Consider the following 18,836-nt stretch of genomic DNA (forward strand, 5'->3'; position numbering starts at 1 on the left):
AAATTTGCTGAATTGCTACTTATTTTTAAGATCTTAAATGTCCTAATTATCTATCATAATTATCTATCAAAATATTGTATTCAGTATATTGTTCATCTTTTTATTTTGCTCCGCAAATTTTTTATCCACAAATTAAAATTTTGGGGAAAGAAGCCCCTTTTGTCAATATTTCAATACAGAGGAAATATAGAGAACTGGTGACTTAAACACTAGTTTAGTGCATGCAAAGATTAAGTTAAGATGCCTTTTATATTGTACACTACAGGATAACAAGGGCACACAGATCTGTGGAGTTGCTTATAATGCAATGAGAATTTTAATTATGAGACTTACAGTAGATTATCGGGTGCAGGTGAAATGTTTTTCAGTAACACTACTAGTCTAAGATGTGGAGACAATCATATCACAGTATTTCTGTAACACACACACACACACACACACACACACACACACACACGCACACACACACACAAAATAATGCACACCCATACTTTAAGACATTTGACAAGTCAGGTGTGCGTTTAATAGAGAAATAATCAACACCAGTGGAATAATAAAGCATTCATAAGAGCCGTGGTATAATAAACACCAACCCTGTTCCTGGAGATCTGCTGACTTCAGCTCCAACACAATCAAACACAGCTGCACCTGCCAATCAAGCATTTCAGGGCTTCCTAAAAAAGTGTGTTGAAGCAGGGTTAGAACTAAAATATGCATGAGGAAAAGGTTTGGTGACCCCTGAACTAACCGTAACCCATGTTATAGCACTGAATGAGTTTGTTTGTGTTCATGAATGTCCAGTAGAGGACAGCAGTTGATCTACTGTGAAACTTCTCACTCACAGACTCGAAATCTCTTCTAATAAATCTCCTCTTGGCTTTCAGTCACATCTTTGAATATCTGCAAAACCATCTGATCTGATCTGATCTGACTCTGAACACTGAGAAACACAACATAGATCTGATGCATGATTATTTATTTTGATTTCAGAAAGAACACATTTGTCATTGATAATAAATATGCTGTGAAGATTAATGTGTAATAAAGATGAATGTATAATAACTCACTGTTTAAAAAGTGAAATGTACAACTTTAAATAAATACAGGTATGTACTTGCTCATGACGTTTGTGTAATGATAAACAGGGAGACTTCAGATATAAAAATGGAGACTGAGACTAAAGCAGTTTTATCATTAAATCTCATAACTCCTATTTATTTAATAGAATGGTTGTACATTATGTATGTAATATGGCATCACAATGGTGACGTCATGCACAATTCAGTCATTTATATACAGTAGATCGGTGGTTGTAACACTTTTTGCTTCAGCAGAGTTTTCAGGCTAGAGGGCTCAAACTAAACTATTATACAAAGTACCCACATTTGTTTACTACAAAAGGCATTAAAACCTCTGCAAGAATAACACACCACTATAAGGTGAGGTCAAATACATGTGCTTATGTTTCAATACTGTGGTCATATCTCACGTGATAAAGGTTTACTGTATGGGTCAAATAATCATTACCCCATGGAAGATTACTGTAGCCCTGATTGCTGCTTTGAAACAATTAAACAAAATAAATATAAAATGACTGATATCTCAGTCTGCTCAGTGTTACATGACAGATCCTTGACTCACCTGCCCTTGTTTCTGACCTTATCAGACAATTTTCTTTTTAAACACTCTTTAGCTGGATCCCAAACCGCCTACTTCCATACTATATAGTACGTAAAAAGCGCTACTTTGCGTACTATATAGTATGGAAGTAGGCGGTTTGGGATCCAGCATTGGTCTTTCTTTTCCACTGCCTACGTGCTGTAAAATTATAAAAAGAAATGGAAAAAAACCAAAGGGGATGCGTTACAACCTATCCCACTTCTGTCAGCTGTTGTTTAGCTAGCTGTATTCGCAGAATGGTTTGAAATCAGCAGGAATAAAATCACATTTTGCCTGAGATACTAAAATTGAGTCTAATATAAGTTCAATTATTTGATCAGCAATAGTTTAAGTACAAAACAAAATAAAGTTTGGGTAAAAGTATTACATTCTTAGCTCAAAAGAATTTTTTGTCTATTAAATTGGCATAAAACTATTTCCAGCCTTAATAACTATATATGATCATACGACTATCTTATTTCTTATTTCTGTAAAACCGGTGGTGTTACAAACATACCCGGTCTTCCCTATATATTATGTACATTTGTGGCTCTGCATTGCATTACTGCTTGCAGTTCATTTTTCTGTTTTTTTATGGGTTTTGTTTTAATTGAGTTTATTTCTATAGGAGGGGCTTAGTAAATGTTTGCATGTCACAGTAATGGCTGTCTGCACAGAGTTTCATTTGTTCACATCATCTCACTGTAAATCTCTATGGGTGGGCTGTAAAAACACAAAAATCTTCTTATTTTGTGGTTAAGTATCAGTGTTAAATGACTGCAGCACCAGAGACTGACAACTAAACTCCATGACAGATACCAATGGTCAGAAATGAAATGGAGATATTATTCCTGAATAAAACTTTAATGTCATTCATTAAATGATGAAGTGATTGAAGTGGTTCCTTCTGGTTACTCCAGCTGCTTTATAAATAGATGGGTTTGGTTTATTTACACACGATTACTGGGTCTGTCTGTGGCTTCATTAATAAACTACAAGAGTTTTAAGACCCCTCATCTGTGCTTTCATATGGCTCATATAAATGTGTGAGTCAGCTGAATGTGTTCGTATCTGTGAAGAGTCTCAGAGGTTGTGTGTGGTTTGTGTTTATTTCTCTCTATTTTATGGGTGTGGGATCACTCCTGAGCTTCAGCTCTACAATTACAGAAGAAAGCCCTCGGGTTACTCACGTCACGTGTCAGAGAGCTCAGGACTTTAATATCAAACTGAGGAGAAAGTGACTGTAAATTAAATGTGAATCATAGCTGTAAAATCAATGTGTGGATGATTTGTGCTTTGTGTGGTTGTTTACTCAAGAGATCAATAAGTTTATGCTTTATCTTTTATCCTCTTTATTTAATATTGTTTGAGAGCTGAAATCACAATCATCATTTACAGAATTCACTTTATAGAGACCTTAAAGTTACATAAACCCAAAAAAAAGGTGGGGGACTCTTTTTCTCTGAGTCTCTCTCCCTCTCTCGTCTCTCTCTCTCTCTCTCTCTCTCTCTCTCTCTCTCTCTCTCTCTCTCTCTCTCGTCTCTCTCTCTCTCTCTGAGTCTCTCTCTCTGTCTCACTGTCTCTCTGGCTCTTGTCTGCACACATACGAGTCTGTTCGTCGGGTGAGTTTAAAGTTTCTCTTTATAAATCAGACTGATTTTATTTATTTGTTATATTGACAGACATTAATATGAATCAGTTTTCTGTCTTTTGCTTAAATTGATATATTATTAGGTTGTAATATTAGTTATTATTTGCTTTTATCCTGTGGTTGGGATAGAGCAACCTCTCTCTCTCTCTCTCTCTCTCAGTCTCTGTTTAATGTGTTAAATCAGCATGATGTCTGTGTATTGTCTCTTTACAAACTTCTCACAGGATTTTCTGTGTTGCGATCACTGAAAGTGTGTGTGTGCGTGTGTGTGTGTCAAAACCCTGTGTGGACATGGGCAGGGAATTTTTTTTTGCTGGTGATTTGAGTTGAGATTCAGTTCAGGTCATCAGACTTAAATCTATTAATGTGTTCAGACAGAGATGATGCTCCAGCTGATTGTCCTCAGTGTCCTCGTGTCTCCGCTCGTTTACGGGCTCCCGGGTTTCCAGGTGCGTCTGGTCGGTGGGAGAAACGATCTGGAGGGCCGTGTGGAGGTCTTTCACGATGGCACGTGGGGCACTGTGTGTGATGATGAAGTGAACATCAACTTGCCCAACGTCGTGTGTCGTGAACTGGGTTTCTCCCGCGGCCTCACGTGGGCCCACAGTGCCAGGTTTGGTCAGGGTCAGGGTAAGAGCTTTTGACCTTTGCTGAGTACCTTTTGAATATAGTCTTTTTCTTTCTCTTTTTATGTCACATTGCAGGCTGTATTTCTAATCATTTCTATGCCAGCTGTGCTGTCCTGCAGCTATAACTCAGTGTTTTACTTGTATACACTCTTAGTTGTTGTGTTAATAAGTGCTTTTCTTTAGGACCAATCTGGCTGGATAACGTCTTATGCTCGGGCACTGAGAACTCTTTATCAGACTGTCGGTCTAATGGTTGGGGTGTGAGCGATTGTTCTCACGCTGAAGATCTCGGTGTCATTTGCAGTCCGGAGAGACCCCAGCAGGGTCACGCGCCGCGGTACCTCAATTCAACACGACATCAGACCTCAAATATTCCCTCAAATTCTGCCCCGGTCCCCCAACCGACCGCAGGCTCCCCCCGCACGCGTGGTCATGAAATAGCCCTCCGGCGCAGCAGCCTAAACCCATCTTCTCCCCATCTACACGGACATCGCATCCAGCTGCGCAGGAACGGGTACGAATACGACGGCGTGACGCGCGGACATGAAAACTCTCTGCCGAGAGGACATCAGCTGCCCAATTATATGCGCAACAGGGCCACATATAGACGGTCACAGGAAGTCCCCCACCCGCCGGCCAGTCAGAGCGCTCAACGCCATCACCGACCTGAACCTGAGGCAGTGGAGCCCATTGAGCCGGACAATAACAGGATGGATCTGGACTTCAATGACATCGATGAGCAGGTTGGACACGGGTTGGGTTAGGCCTAATAAAATATCTAACCTGGTTACAAAGTCAGCAGGTGTAAAATAAAGCTGAATTACAGGATCTATGCCAATAAGTTCAGTGTTCTTTGATTTTGCAGCTTTTTGAAGGATTGTTAGTTTAAGTTTTCTCTTGCAGTCTGCCGGAAGGGTGCGATTGGATGAAGCGCGTCTACGACCCGTTCTGTCAAGCACCCGCGACGCAGCCATGGTAACTGAAGGTGTGGTGGAGGTGAAGCATGCTGGGAAATGGAGACAGGTGTGTAATTTGGGCTGGGACCTCAGCAGCAGTGGAGTGGTGTGTGGAATGCTGGGATTTCCTGCAGCAGAACAGTTTGACACGCGTGTGTATCGGTGAGTCCTGTATGACCAATCACACACAATTGTGTTTGTTTTCATGGCATTTAAAGGTGGATGTATGAGAACAAAGGTTACATTTTAAAGCTACATTTTCATTCATAGATTAAACATTATACTAAAAGTGACAAGCTTGTAAAGTATGCAACACGTATTCAAAATGTGACCTCTGCATTTAAGTGATTTAGTGAACACCCAGAGCAGCGGGCAGCTATCCCAGCGCCTTGCTCAAGGGCACCACAGACGCAACCCGCCAGCCGTCTGAGCACAATAGCGTGAACCCTAACCAAAGCACAAATCTGAAAGCTTGACATCAATGTTTATGTCCTCCCTCAAATTCAGCTGTCACTGTTAAAACTCTGATACTGTACGTACAGCACGATTACATGTAACTGTGTCCCAAACCACCACAAATAATAGTTAAATATATAGACAGATCGGTTATTATTATTATATTAAATAACTGTGAGAGAGATATTGAGGCATATTAAAGAGCAGTCTGCTATCACATCGCTCTCGTGTTAATAAAGTCACCAATCGCAGCACCACATGAAGTCAAATGCATCTAATTAACCACAAACTTATAATTCATGTGAACTCCATTGTGCTAACTCTTGAGTGAGATGGAGAGAGAGAGAGAGAGAGGAAGACTCTTTTTCTGTCTCTCTCTCTCTCTTACAGGATTGCTCATTTGCCCCTTCAGAAACCCACAGAGACTGGCTAAGCCCAGATGTGTCTCACCCCTTGCCATAAATATCCAGTGCTACCACAGGGATTCAGACTCACTCTGTCTTTAGTCAACCTCAGTGTCTTTTTTAGGATGAAGTCGGTGTGTGCTCGTGCCAATGAATGTACTGCTGTTCATGCAGGGCGTTTAATGTTTTCACATTTTTTCATCTCTTCAGCTTTCTTTTCCTGTCTTCACCCATCTTCACTGTGTGTTTTCATCTACATTTCCCCTTGAAATCATTGTTGTCCTCTTCAGTAACAGCAGATGCTGTGAATGATCGTGACTGTGTGAGTTCTGCCCACCTTTAATATGAACCGAAGACGTCATCTTTACATTACATTACATTCAGCAGACGCTTTTATCCAAAGAAACAGGAAACAATAACAATCATTACAATCATATGGAGGCAATAATACAAGAAGTGCTTAAACCCAAATAGAGCGAGCGAGTGAGAGAGAATCATTGGTATTGTTCTCGGTTTTCTTTCTTTGTTTTAGTTTGTGTTTTATTCATCAGAGTTGTGTCTCTGAGCTGTTGGTGTTTGTTTTGTTATATCAAATTGAATCCCACAGTGAGTTTCTCTCTTATTAATGCGATTTTTAATATCTGGATTCATTCGGACTCCACCCGTGTGTTCGTTTAAATCTCTACATTTCTTTTGGTTGTTTCATTTAAACTGTTTTATTGGGGTTATTGGGGGAAAAGACTATAGTCATGTTATATTAGTGTTATGTTATTTTGCGGTGATATTATTTTGAAATGAAGTTATTTTGCAGTGGTTATGTTAATTAGATTTTTATTTTTTGGTGATTTTGGAAAAATAAATATCCAGTAAATGACCTTAGTTCATCATAGCTAAAGCTTATCAATCATTACACTGCCAAATCCACACAGTATACTGTAAAATCGAAGAGTTAACTCAACTCAAACCATTTAAGGAAACCGGTTGCCTTAAACCACTTAAGTTTAAAAACATACATTTGAGTACTGTGAACTTGAGTCATGTGCAATTATGCACTTATATTTAAGTAGTGTGAACTTAAGTATAAGTGCATAACTGCATATGACTCAATTTGTTTAAGTTCACAGTACTTAAATGTATGTGATTTAAAATTTAAATGGTTTAAGGCAACCGGTTTCCTTAAATGATTTGAGTTAACTTTTAGGTTTTACAGTGATCTTACAGTGGTCTTTAGGAAACCAAACCATTTTAATTTTTCAACAAGGTATTTGTACCAAAGTCACTAACCAGACCCATAAACAAACAGAAACCGGAAGTTAACTTTGGGCCTATGCTTAACCGTGGCAACGCAGGTGCGTACGATGAAAGTCTCTATTCCCCCCACGACACGTCCAAAACTACCTTTTCTCTGTGTGTTCACTTTAATCTTAATCATTTTTGCAGATGGACATTTTGACATTATTGTGTGTATGTGACTGTTCAATTGCAAAGCCTGAAAGGAGAAAGGAGTTCGTCCTCGTACGCTGACAGGTGGCATGTGCACATTTGCTAATGCTGAGATGAGATGATGGACAGATTACTTTCTTTTGTGTCCCAATAACTAATTATTACGGACTACAAAACAATAAATTGTAATGCATTATGGTATTGCTTGAGCGGTCCATGGCATAACCTGTAGGTTAATCCACCATGTTGTCCTCCCAAGAATAAATCATGGGGAATTTCGTAGGATCATCTAAATCCAAATGGTATCTTTTACAGACTTTTGATTAAAGTTCAAAGAGATTTTCTTTGTACATGATAACATCTGTGACTGTGGGCATTGAACACATGATCTGATCTACGTCAACATTATCTGTGCCAACATTATCTGTGCCTGTATTGCTTTGACATCAAATTTGTAATAAAGAGATCAAATACACCTTTAGAATGTATTTAATCCAGATTGTAGAAAAAGTTATTTGGATAGATAATAAATGTAACTTCTTATTTAAATGAATTTTGGTTTGTTTTGAGAAGATCAGTCTGCTGAAGCTACTGAGTAAGACTTTAACTCTGTGTGATTTTGATTTATGGGATTGTCAGACAGATGTTTAAAGTCAAGTGTGTGATTTTCACATCATGAGAAATTACACAGGGTCCTGTGGGAAGGGACTTGTTTATATTTTTTACAGTAAATGTCTAACGTGTATTTATATGTCTAGTTGTTGAAGCTCAGAGTTGAGCAAACAAACACGTGTCATTTCATTTGAGTTCATAAGCCAGTGAATCAGATGTTGATCTGTATTTGATTATTTCTTCTGTGTTAAATCTGTCTTTGGTCTTATTGTTGTGGTGTCAGATGGTAATGTCATTATGGTACTTTAATATACACCATGGTACTGAATGATTGTCATATATGATATTATATTTGTGTGTCATGGCAGCCAAGCCGATCTGAACACACAAGAGAGTAGAGAGTTTTCCTGCTGGGTTTACACCCGATCCAGACCAAACTATGCCCAATATCACCGCCTTTCCATGCGTGTCCTCCACATGTAGCTTTGCTTTACTGAAGCCTGACGTATACATTTAAAAAAATAAAAGATGACCAGACGAAGAAAGAAAGAAATGAATGAAGAACATTGAGATATCTGTGTGTTTATCTGATAACCACAAAACCGAGAGAAGGTCTTCAGTGTGATTTCTGTATACTGTGTTTATTTAAAATATACCCACCACTGCAGACAGATCATATATACAGTTTAGTACGAGACTAAGAGAGGTCTATAATATAACTGTAAGCTATAGATATAGAGGGATTTAATGGAGGGAAACACACATTTATTTAGTTTGAAATGTTTCTGTTGTTTCATGGTTTGTGTCGTTTCCTCCTGCACAGGAAACACTGGGAATCCAAGATGGAGGACACAGCCACAAGGTACAGTTTTATTTGCTGTTTATTTTAACTGGGTAAGGGGTGCAGTTTAAGATCTGTCTGTCTGTCTGCAGGGCTGCGGTCAGTAAGAAGAGTTTCTGGGTGGAGAGAGTTCAGTGTTCAGGAACGGAGATTTCGTTGGCACAGTGCCACGTGCGGCTTTCCATTTCACGTAATGACGTGCCCTGTGGTGGTGGCATGCATGCGGTGGTGCGCTGCGTACCCGGACCTCAGTTCTCCAGAATCTCCACCTCTGGAACTCCACAGGCATCGCCCCCTCTGAATGTAAGCGCAATTTTTATATTATTTTGCATTTAAATCCATATGACATCAACGTAACATACAGTTGTTTGAGATGTGATTAGTGTGTACACCCAGGTTCTGTCTATGATCACATGATCGGTCTGTGTACATCCTGTTCAGGCCGCGGTGCGATTGAAAGCGGGTCCACGGCTGGGTGAGGGCCGAGTCGAGGTGCTCAGAGAGGGTAAATGGGGAACCATCTGCGATCATCTGTGGGATCTGCGTGCAGCCACTGTCGTGTGCAGAGAACTGGGCTTTGGGTCGGCCAAAGAAGCCCTTAGAGGAGCATACATGGGCCAAGGTAACACACACGGCAGAAGTTACTGTCGCTCAGGCTTTATATCATTGATCTAAGTGATGCCTTGGCAACCTCACACAAAACTTCCTGGCAACCACCTACAACATCCAAGCAACCACACAGCAACAGCCTAAATAAAAACACATAGCAATGCCCGGTACAAAATCCCCTAGCAACTACCCACAAAACCCTAACCATCCCATAGCAACAGCCGTATGAATAATGACACCCGTGAATACAGCGCATCTCTCTCTTTCTCCCTCTGTGCGGCTAACTTTATACATAATCCATCTTCTGCACAGCGCAACTGTCAGCAGGTGCACATCAAAGCTTGCTGACAACGCTGTCTTTGCAAAATATGAAGTACAACATTGTTTTAGATGACATTGTATTTTCTCCTCCTCAAAAGTGTCTGCGTTTTGCATTAAATTTACATTTAGGCGCTTTTAACCAAACCGACTTAAAAAGGAAACAATCAAGCCATTTGTCATAGGGAGGCAATTATACAAGTGGTGCTTAGAGGACAGTTTGAAAGCAAACCACACCCAAAAAAAATGATTATTTGGTCCGGACAAAGTCAAGTGAACAAGCGGACTTTCCTGGTGTGAATACACTACACTTGACTAGCACAGTGTTTGGTTAGAGTCTCATCATGTATTTGTTTTATGTATTGTATCATGTATTTTTAATGTCCTGTACTTGTATTTTTTTCTCTGCAGCGTCTAAAACTTGATAGTTATCCGTGATTTCTTTCCTTAATGATAAGATGATAAGGAGGTAGGGATGCGCGATAATTTGGATGCAATAGACATTGCGCATCTCATCCGTGAAGCAGGTTCTTTGATTAGTAAATCGCATTACCTGTTTTCAGATGGAGCTGAATTTACTGCACAAAGTCGTAGTTCATTTATAATAGGGCCTGCGATAATCTATGCTCAGCTTGTACATGAACTACGGCTTTGTGCAGTAAATGCAGCTCCATCTGAAAACAGGTGATGGCGATTTACTACTAATCAAGGAATCGGTTTCACTGACAAGATGCGCAATGTCTATTGCATGCAAATTATCGCACATCCCTTTGAGGAGCTTGTGATGCGGTGTCCTGTCATGCTGGTGAATGATCTCAGTTTCTCGTCATGAATGTTGATCTGTGTTTAAATGCCTGTGTCAAAGATCTGAACCATTACTTCTTGTTGCGATGATTTTCTGGGACCAAAGTGGTGTGAGATTGAGGTTATTGACTTCTAGATGTGATTGTATACAGTCATGCAAATGCACATGAAATCGTCTTGATTTCACAAAGACTCTCGTGTGCAGTCAGAGGATTTCTGTCTCAGATTCAAAACGGATATTTAATGAATCTCTCTCATGCATTTGATTCACATACTTCTGTGTGTGTTTTGGCTGAGTTCAGCTGATTTCTCTTGAAAGTGTGCGAGACTCTGCAGCGGATGGAAATGTTTGGGTTTTCTAGAAAATGACAAAGCAAACTTCTGAGGCTTTAATATTGAGTTTGTAAGCCAGTCTAAACAGAAAACATCACTCGCTCAGATGGACAGATTAGGCCCTGTGTGAAGTTGAAAGACTTTAATGAGTTTGTAAAGCCGTGACTTGTGTACATTATGTTTAAATGCGCTGGTGTTATTTTGAGGTCAACTCAAGTTGCTTTCTCTAATATTCAAATCTTCAGTAAAGTAGATGATGATGATGATGATGATGATATTATATATACTCATGTGTTTTAACAGCAGCAGTATCATCAGTAGAGATGTTTTACTGATGATGTCCGGCTGCGTGCGTCTGTCTGATCTCGATGTTTCCTCATCTCTCCACACTCCTCTGGAAGCTCATTTAGGATCAAAGCAGAACAAATTCTTGCAAACTTCGCCACCTCTCGCCTTTTTCCTTGTGCTTTTGTTTAAAGTGAGTTTTCTGTCACTCCCATTTCCTCAAGCGAAGAGTCCATCAGAGCTGTACAGTCATCATAACATTACTAATATTTATAAGTAATGTGCACTGAGTAACGTGTGAGAGACAATCACACTTCAGTGTCTGATGTTTGTTCTGAAGCATTTCATTGGTTAACGGGTGACTGTCGGTGAATAACACGCTTTCGTCAGGTGGATCAGAGCATTGGGTGATGGGTAGCGAGATACACGTCTGTCATGGTGACATCATAACCCTTACCCATGCACAAATTACAGGGAGATGTGTTCATATACACACTTTTTCCAGCCCGTCTGGGCTGCCGCTGACATTTTTAGCTATTAATTCTCCTTTTTGGTCTGTGTGTGTAAATGTATAAATTGAGCTGCACAGACTGTCCACATCATATGCATGTCTGCACCGCATGCGTCTGCGCAGGTTTGTCTTGTGATCTGGCCAGATGCTGCTTTTCAGCCAAACACAACTGCATTAATAACTTTATTTCTAGCTCTGGTGTCATCTTTGAACTGCACATATGGAACAAAAAACACCAAACACAAATACACAACTGAGTATGAAAGCCTCTATTCAATGTCTTCATGTGTGTGTGGTGCTGATGTTTACAGGCACTGGACCGATCCACATGAACTCTGTTGAGTGTTCAGGGAGAGAGAGATCCATCACACAGTGTCGCTTCCAGGACGTCCCACTGTACTCCTGCAAACACAATCAGGACGCATCGGTGCGATGCAACGTCCCCAATACAGGACTCTACTCCACTGTAAGACACACACACAGACACACACACACAGACACGTGTCTTAAATATAAGGTGCGTATATAAGATTGATGTGTATGTGTTTATGTCAGGTGCGTTTGTCTGGAGGTCGGGAGGCAGCGGAGGGTCGGGTGGAGGTGCTGATGGAGGTGAACGGTCAGAAGCGCTGGGGTTCAGTATGCAGTGAGAATTGGGGCATTAATGAAGCCATGGTTGTGTGCAGACAGCTCGGCTTTGGCTTTGCTTCTACAGCTCATCAGGTACAAACACAATAATTTTTTTCAGAGAATGTCACAGCACTGATTCTCTCACGCTTATCCCTTCATATTTTGTTTTCCTGGTGGTTGTTTCTCTTGCTGAGAGTAATTACAGACTTCTGAAGGTTCAGGGAAAGAAAACGAGAGAACGCAGGAAACTCCGAGAGAGAAAACAAACTCAAAATAGTCACGCACTGGATGTGAATCACATTTGTGTTCTTATAAAAGTGTGTTTAAATGCAGCACTCAGTGGAAAATATTTGATAATGTCCACGAATTAGCCGTAATAGTGGGACGCTATTAGAGTCGGTGTAAATGCCAGCGTTTGGCCCGAGACCCTTGGGAGTCCTGCGGTCTGAGGTTTGTGTGTTTCTACAGGAGACGTGGTTCTGGTCGGGGAACTCTGGATCTGAGGATGTTATTCTGAGCGGGACTCACTGTGTCGGGACAGAGATGTCCATTCAGCAGTGCCGTCGCAACGGTCAGGTGTACTGCCCGCGTGGAGGTGCAGCCAAATCGGCCGGGGTCACCTGTACAGATGGTAAGAGTTCGGTCCAAAAGAATCCACTTTAAGCTTTACAAATGTGCAAATACAGAGCTTGTTAAAGGGACACTTGCGATGCATTCTGGGATTGTTTTCAGCATGAGAGTTGCATGTGATGTTACTCTATCTTTTTTGAAGAGAAGTGTGACTGAGGTTAATTGGGCAGAGTTTCTCTTACGAGCTCCTGATGTTTGTAACGTTTGCTCTCAGCCGCTCCTGATCTGGTGGTGGATGCTCAGTTGGTGCAGGAGAGCGCGTATCTGGAGGACCGTCCGCTGCACCTGCTCACCTGCGCACACGAGGAGAACTGCCTGTCATCGTCTGCAGCCCGCATGCACTGGCCGTACGGTCACCGACGTCTTTTGCGATTCTCCTCACGCATTATGAACCTGGGACGAGCCGACTTCAGACCACGAGCCTCCAGAGAGTCCTGGACCTGGCACCAATGCCACAGGTGTGTGTTTGTGCGTGCGTGCTTGAGTGCTTAATATCTCTTCAATCTCTACAATTTCTTTACAGTTGTTCATGAAATGGCTTTATAAAGGTCATGCATCAGAGATTCCTACAGCTCTGAGATTTTCCACAGCACAAATCTAACAGTTAGATCATAAATATAATAAAAGACTGGGCACAGGACCACTGCTCTCTTTCTCTTTCTGTCTTTCTGTCTTTCTCTCTCTCTCTCTCTCTCAGTGGGTATAGTGAGCTAACTGGTCTAGCAGATGTTTATAGCTGTGGTCAGGATTCTTTGGTCAGTAGATGACCAGCAGCCAGAAAGACAAAGCTCCCGCTCTGATATATCAAGCTTCAGATGAGAGAGAAGCAGTCATGTGATGTTTTAAGAGCCAATAAAATGCCAGGATTATGGGGTTTCACACAGTACACAGCAGTCGTGAGTGTCTAGTTCATTTTCAATAGGAGATGTGTGGAAACCGGCAAAACGGGGGCGGTTACAGAGGAGGAGCGGAGTCGGTCTGCACCCAAAATCCATCCCCTTCTGTGAACACGGCTCATTTTTGAAAGATGCCGTTATAGATAAACGTATTTGCACTAAATGCTGCACAAAACGCTTCCTCTAAATGAAAAAGCATTATGTGATTTCTATAATTTATTCACTTTTCCTCTTTTACAGACATTATCACAGTATTGATGTCTTTACACATTATGATCTGTTGACCCTGAATGGCACAAAGGTCGCTGAGGGACACAAAGCCAGTTTCTGTCTGGAGGACACCTTCTGTCCTGAGGGTAAATCTATGGGATTATTATTAATAGTTTTACAGGGATTTCACCACAGTTTAAGGTGTTTGGTTCTATGACACAGTGGTAGACTGTAATTATATTTACACAGATATTGTAAGTAAGAGTCCCAGTGAGAGAAACGTAAATCATTTCTGCAGACACAACATCAAATGTTTAAAAACTTGAGGTCGTTTCATAACTCTATGATGTGCTTGTAAAAATCAAAAACAACGCACAATCAAAAGTGTTTAATTCTCCCTGACAACAGGTCTGTCGAAACGTTACGCTTGTTATAACATGGGCGATCAGGGCATTTCTGTGGGCTGCTGGGACACATACCGCCACGACATTGACTGTCAGTGGGTCGACATCACGGATATTCGTCCAGGTGATTACGTCTTCCAGGTGAGACACACACCAGACTCAATGTGATCAATTAGATTCAATGTCTTGATGTTTAAATCTCTCACAGCTCTGTGATATAAACTCTGGGTGTATGTGCGTGTGTCGTCATCTCTTTTCTTTAAATGATTCTCCTTGTGTAAAAAAACAATTTCAGACAAAATAGCTTCCATTAGCAGAGAAACAAAAAAGCAGGAGGATTTTATATACAGCATTTGGAAATTCTTGATTAGTGGAAAAGACGTCTGATAGAAAGAGTTTAAAGATTCAGAAGTGAGATATGAACTGATCTGAGTCTGAATGATTCTTTCATTGGAATATGACTCAATGATGTAGACATGATTCAATGACACTGAAACGTTGTACGATCACAGCTGTGGCATTACTGAGAGATTTCAGCTCTCTCTGACCCTTTAAGACTTCCACCTTACTGTGCTTTAAAGCTTAAACGTGTGCATTTTTCCCAATTACAGGCTTTTCCTCTGAAATGTAGTCAAGACGGTGGCGTTTATGTTTAAAGACAGTAGGTTAAACACATTACTGCGGTCTATGATAGCACAGTCATTTAAAAATCATCCAAGTCATCTTTCCATCCCACCCAAGATTTAAATAGACTTAATCCCAATCAAATTACAGTTTAGAGGTGGAAGAAATTAGGCAGAAAACAAAGTGAAATTCACTCTTACTTTCATAAACTCGTAGCCAATCCAATTGAGAAAACAGTTTTTATGTGTACTTTAGCAGATGGAGAAGTTATTATAAAGATTTGTTGTCTTGCGCAAGACTGAAGTCTTTTATTCTGCGTGGAACAGAACAGACAGAAGAAATAACAGAGCTGACCACACGACTGCCTCCTAATGACAGACTCTATGTTTCCTGTGGACAACTCGTGCTAAATCTAGTTGATAATTACTTCTTTCCAACAACCATGAGCCCAAAGTGTGCTGTTGTTTTTTGCCCTTTAGGTGGAGGTTAACCCCTCGCTGGACATGGCCGAATCAGACTTCCAGAATAACGTGATGCGCTGTCGCTGCAGGTACGACGGAGCTCGCGTGTTTCTCTACGGCTGTCACACAGGTGAGACGTGAATTCAAATAAAAGACTTTCTTAAAGAAACCATTATCTTACTCTCTAAACGTCTTGCTGTGAACACACAATGATTCATGATAAGAGCTTTAGTTCACACTATAAACATTACTGTTGCTTATATAACGGTACTGTGATTGTGGAGGTTTGGTCTGGATCAGAGGCTCTCGAAGTGAAGTGAAGTCTGGGGACCCCTGGTGGTCTGCAATCCATTGCCAGGGGGTCCGGGAAATTAGTTCTCTTCAATGTTAAAGGTTTTTTATGAAACCATAAAGCTTAAAAGGTGAATCTATGGCATTGTGAAGCATCTTTATTTTTAAGAATTGTTTAATAAAAAAAGCTTAATGACTGTTATATAATTATAAGGAGCTCCTTGGAAATTGTCCTCCTCTGTAGGAAGTCTTTGGACCCAAAAAGTTTGTGAACCCTACTCTACAGCTGCTCATCCTCCACCGACACCACCCAAACCCAACCTAACACACAGCCATATTATTACCTGCGGCCAAAACCCCTCTGAAACCAACTGACCAGTTTAGACTGGTTTTAGTTAGCTCTGGAGGTTTTCATCAAGGAGCAAGGAATGAGCAACACACATTAGCATATGTGACGTCACGTTACAGTGTCAAAATAATCCAAACTGTGAATTTATTCAAACACTACTGTCTTTATACTGTTGTTGTAGCTTTACAATACTAAAACTAAAGCAAAGCTAAGGAGAACATTTCAAAATTAAGGCTCAAATATTACTAATAAAAAACACACACATGAAGTAACAAAATACTGTACAACACCAAAAACAACAGCACAACTTCTCACAGCTTCAAGAACAACAGAAGAGAGATTTGATGGAAGTCACCACGGCGGGCGTAACAAAAAACCGCTCTTACCTGAGGAGGACTCATGATGACAGAAAGGCTTTTCTTCCTGGTGGTCAATGAGGGTTTTTTTAATTAATGTTTCACAGAATTTTGCTTAAACATCGCTCCTGGCCAGACCAGATGACTTTCTGACACGAAATACTGAGAAAGGTCGACTGTCACTGGACTCACTGCCCACTGGATCACTTCCTAATTGCCTAACACAGCTGTCAATCAAACTCATCATTATCCAAAAACACGTTTGATTTATTCTAGGATTTTCTATATTAGAATCATGTTTTTAATTAGACTAAAATCAATGAAACAACCAAACCTATGTTTACTACTTAATATTAAATTAAATTAAAGTGATTTAATTGTAAAATATTTGTATAATCTCCATAAGCCATCGTAGTGGGCGGGGTTATTATCGTCAAGCCCGTCCATTGGCTACGACGCTGTGACATAGGCAATAACTTTCCTTTAGAGGGTGGGGTTTTGCATTCTTAGCAGTCCGGTCTAGAAAGATGTGTTATGGTCAAATAAAGTCTGTAAATGTGTTGATGTGACATTAGAATGAATGAGCTGATGAGTCTCGCTCGTGCTGATGATGGATTATCTGTTTTCTCTCTCTCTCTCTCTCTCTCTCTCTCTCTCTCTCTCTCTCTCTCTCTCTCTCTCTCTCTCTCTCTCTCTCTCTCTCTCTCTCTCTCTCTCTCTCTCTCTCTCTCTCTCTCTCGTTGTCTAGGTGACGCGTACAGTGCAGATGTAGAGCACCTGTTTGAGCACCAGCGTCAAATCTCAAACAACTTTCTGTGATGTAGAGAGTGAAACTCAAAGCACGTCACAATACTTGAAATATTAAGCTTATTCGACTTCATGCGGTGCCGCAAGAATCGACAGCAGGATGATATCAAAATACCGCGAGAACGATTAGAGGAATCATACGAAGTCTAATTTCGTCTGGCTCTCGCGGTACTTTGACGTCATCTAGGTGTCGGTTCTTGCCCCAGCTCATGAAGTCGAACAAGCCTATCCTCTGCTCGTCTCCCTCGCTTGTGCGATGTCATCTCTCTGGAGGCGGGGCTTATGATGGAGGGTTTTAAGTGTGGTGATGTTCGCTCGGACGAGGGATGGGTAAGGGGTGGGGTTGGTGTGATGATTGATGGGTAGGAGTGGGGTTTATGCCTCATTTAAAGAATTTGGGCCAGTATTTGTAGAGAGGACACAGTTTCCAACCTCAGTCATATCTCATCAGGTGTCTTTAGTCTGTGAGCTGCATGTCATATTATGAGAGTTTAAAGCAGCTGATCTTAGTTTCAGTTATTTCTGTGAATTACCTGTTTAAGATTCAGACAACAAAACAAAACAGCACACATAAAAAGGATGTGAGTTAATTTAATTGAGAAGTATAAAATCTCACTGTTGCTTGTGCTTATATCAGATTATCATCCAGAATGATTTCATTTAAAACATTAATCTTTCATCTTTAATATGTTTGTTTGTGTATATGATCATTTTCACCAGTCAAGTTTCTGGTATTTATATATGACACCGGTGTGAAGCAGGTCGATGAAATCTGTTTGTGGAAACTTCCTTGAATCAGAATGAGATATTCAGCCATCATTTTCTCTCTTCACTGATGTGGATTTACTGCCTCTTATATTATTAAGATATTCATGTTTTATCTTATGCATCAGATTATACAAATGAAATCTGGTTTGTAGCGTGTAACATTTAACCTAACCTCAGTTTCTTGAAAAAAATCAATGAAAAACTGTTTTACAGATGGTGCTTTAATACTTGAAAACATTTTCATGCAGGGAAAAATAAACGATGACACAAATACTTCACAGTAATACTTGAGGGAACCATCATGAGGTTCCCTGTTTGTTAAAAAATTGAATAAATGTCCATCATGGAGTCTGTTTTAGTAGCGCTCTCTCTCTCTCTCTCTCTCTCTCTTTCGCATCACACTTTTACCTCATTTTCTCAAAGGGTTTTTGTATTATGAGCCAACAGTGCCTCAGAACCCAACTGGAAATCAAGTTGATGACGTGATGATGTTTATATGATGTGATGTATAAGTAGAAAGCCGTGATGAACCGATCAGACAGAAAGATTCATTGTGTGCAATACCCAAATTTTAAGCCCTACATTTCAATCATTTCTTTCTTTCAATGGGACATTATTATCATGACTGTCAATCATTGTTAAATATGCCAAGTGAATCACTTGCTGGTAGAGGTCTGCAGATGAAGATGTGTCAATGTTTCACATATATTATTGTATCAAACCAGTAAACAATTGATAAATCCTAACAAAAAGTTGATTTGGTTTCATTTCTAGTTGTAACAGAAGCTCATAGCGGGCCTGCCGCCGCTGTCTTAACGTGTGCCGAGTAAACTCCAAAAACGAGAAGATTTCTAAAGTTTAAAATGCATGATGATGGAAAACCCCTTCATTACATTACC

The 18,836-nt window shown here is 40.4% G+C and overlaps 1 protein-coding gene across 1 annotated transcript; it reads left to right on the forward strand.

The window, feature by feature from the left end:
• Positions 1-3,233: 3,233 nt before the first annotated feature.
• LOC135740791 (lysyl oxidase homolog 4) lies at positions 3,234-18,295 on the forward strand. The gene is made up of 15 exons (XM_065259322.1): positions 3,234-3,281; positions 3,685-3,940; positions 4,123-4,682; positions 4,843-5,057; positions 8,634-8,672; positions 8,744-8,954; positions 9,093-9,273; positions 11,823-11,977; positions 12,067-12,234; positions 12,610-12,772; positions 12,986-13,229; positions 13,908-14,023; positions 14,286-14,422; positions 15,385-15,496; positions 17,111-18,295. Exons 2-15 carry the CDS (start codon positions 3,691-3,693, stop codon positions 17,179-17,181), a joined length of 2,622 nt encoding a protein of 873 aa, XP_065115394.1. The 5' UTR covers positions 3,234-3,281; positions 3,685-3,690; the 3' UTR covers positions 17,182-18,295.
• The last annotated feature ends 541 nt before the right edge of the window (positions 18,296-18,836 follow it).

The sequence above is a fragment of the Paramisgurnus dabryanus genome, chromosome 14, assembly GCF_030506205.2.
Source record: "Paramisgurnus dabryanus chromosome 14, PD_genome_1.1, whole genome shotgun sequence".
In the NCBI taxonomy this organism is placed as follows: Eukaryota; Metazoa; Chordata; class Actinopteri; order Cypriniformes; family Cobitidae; genus Paramisgurnus; species Paramisgurnus dabryanus.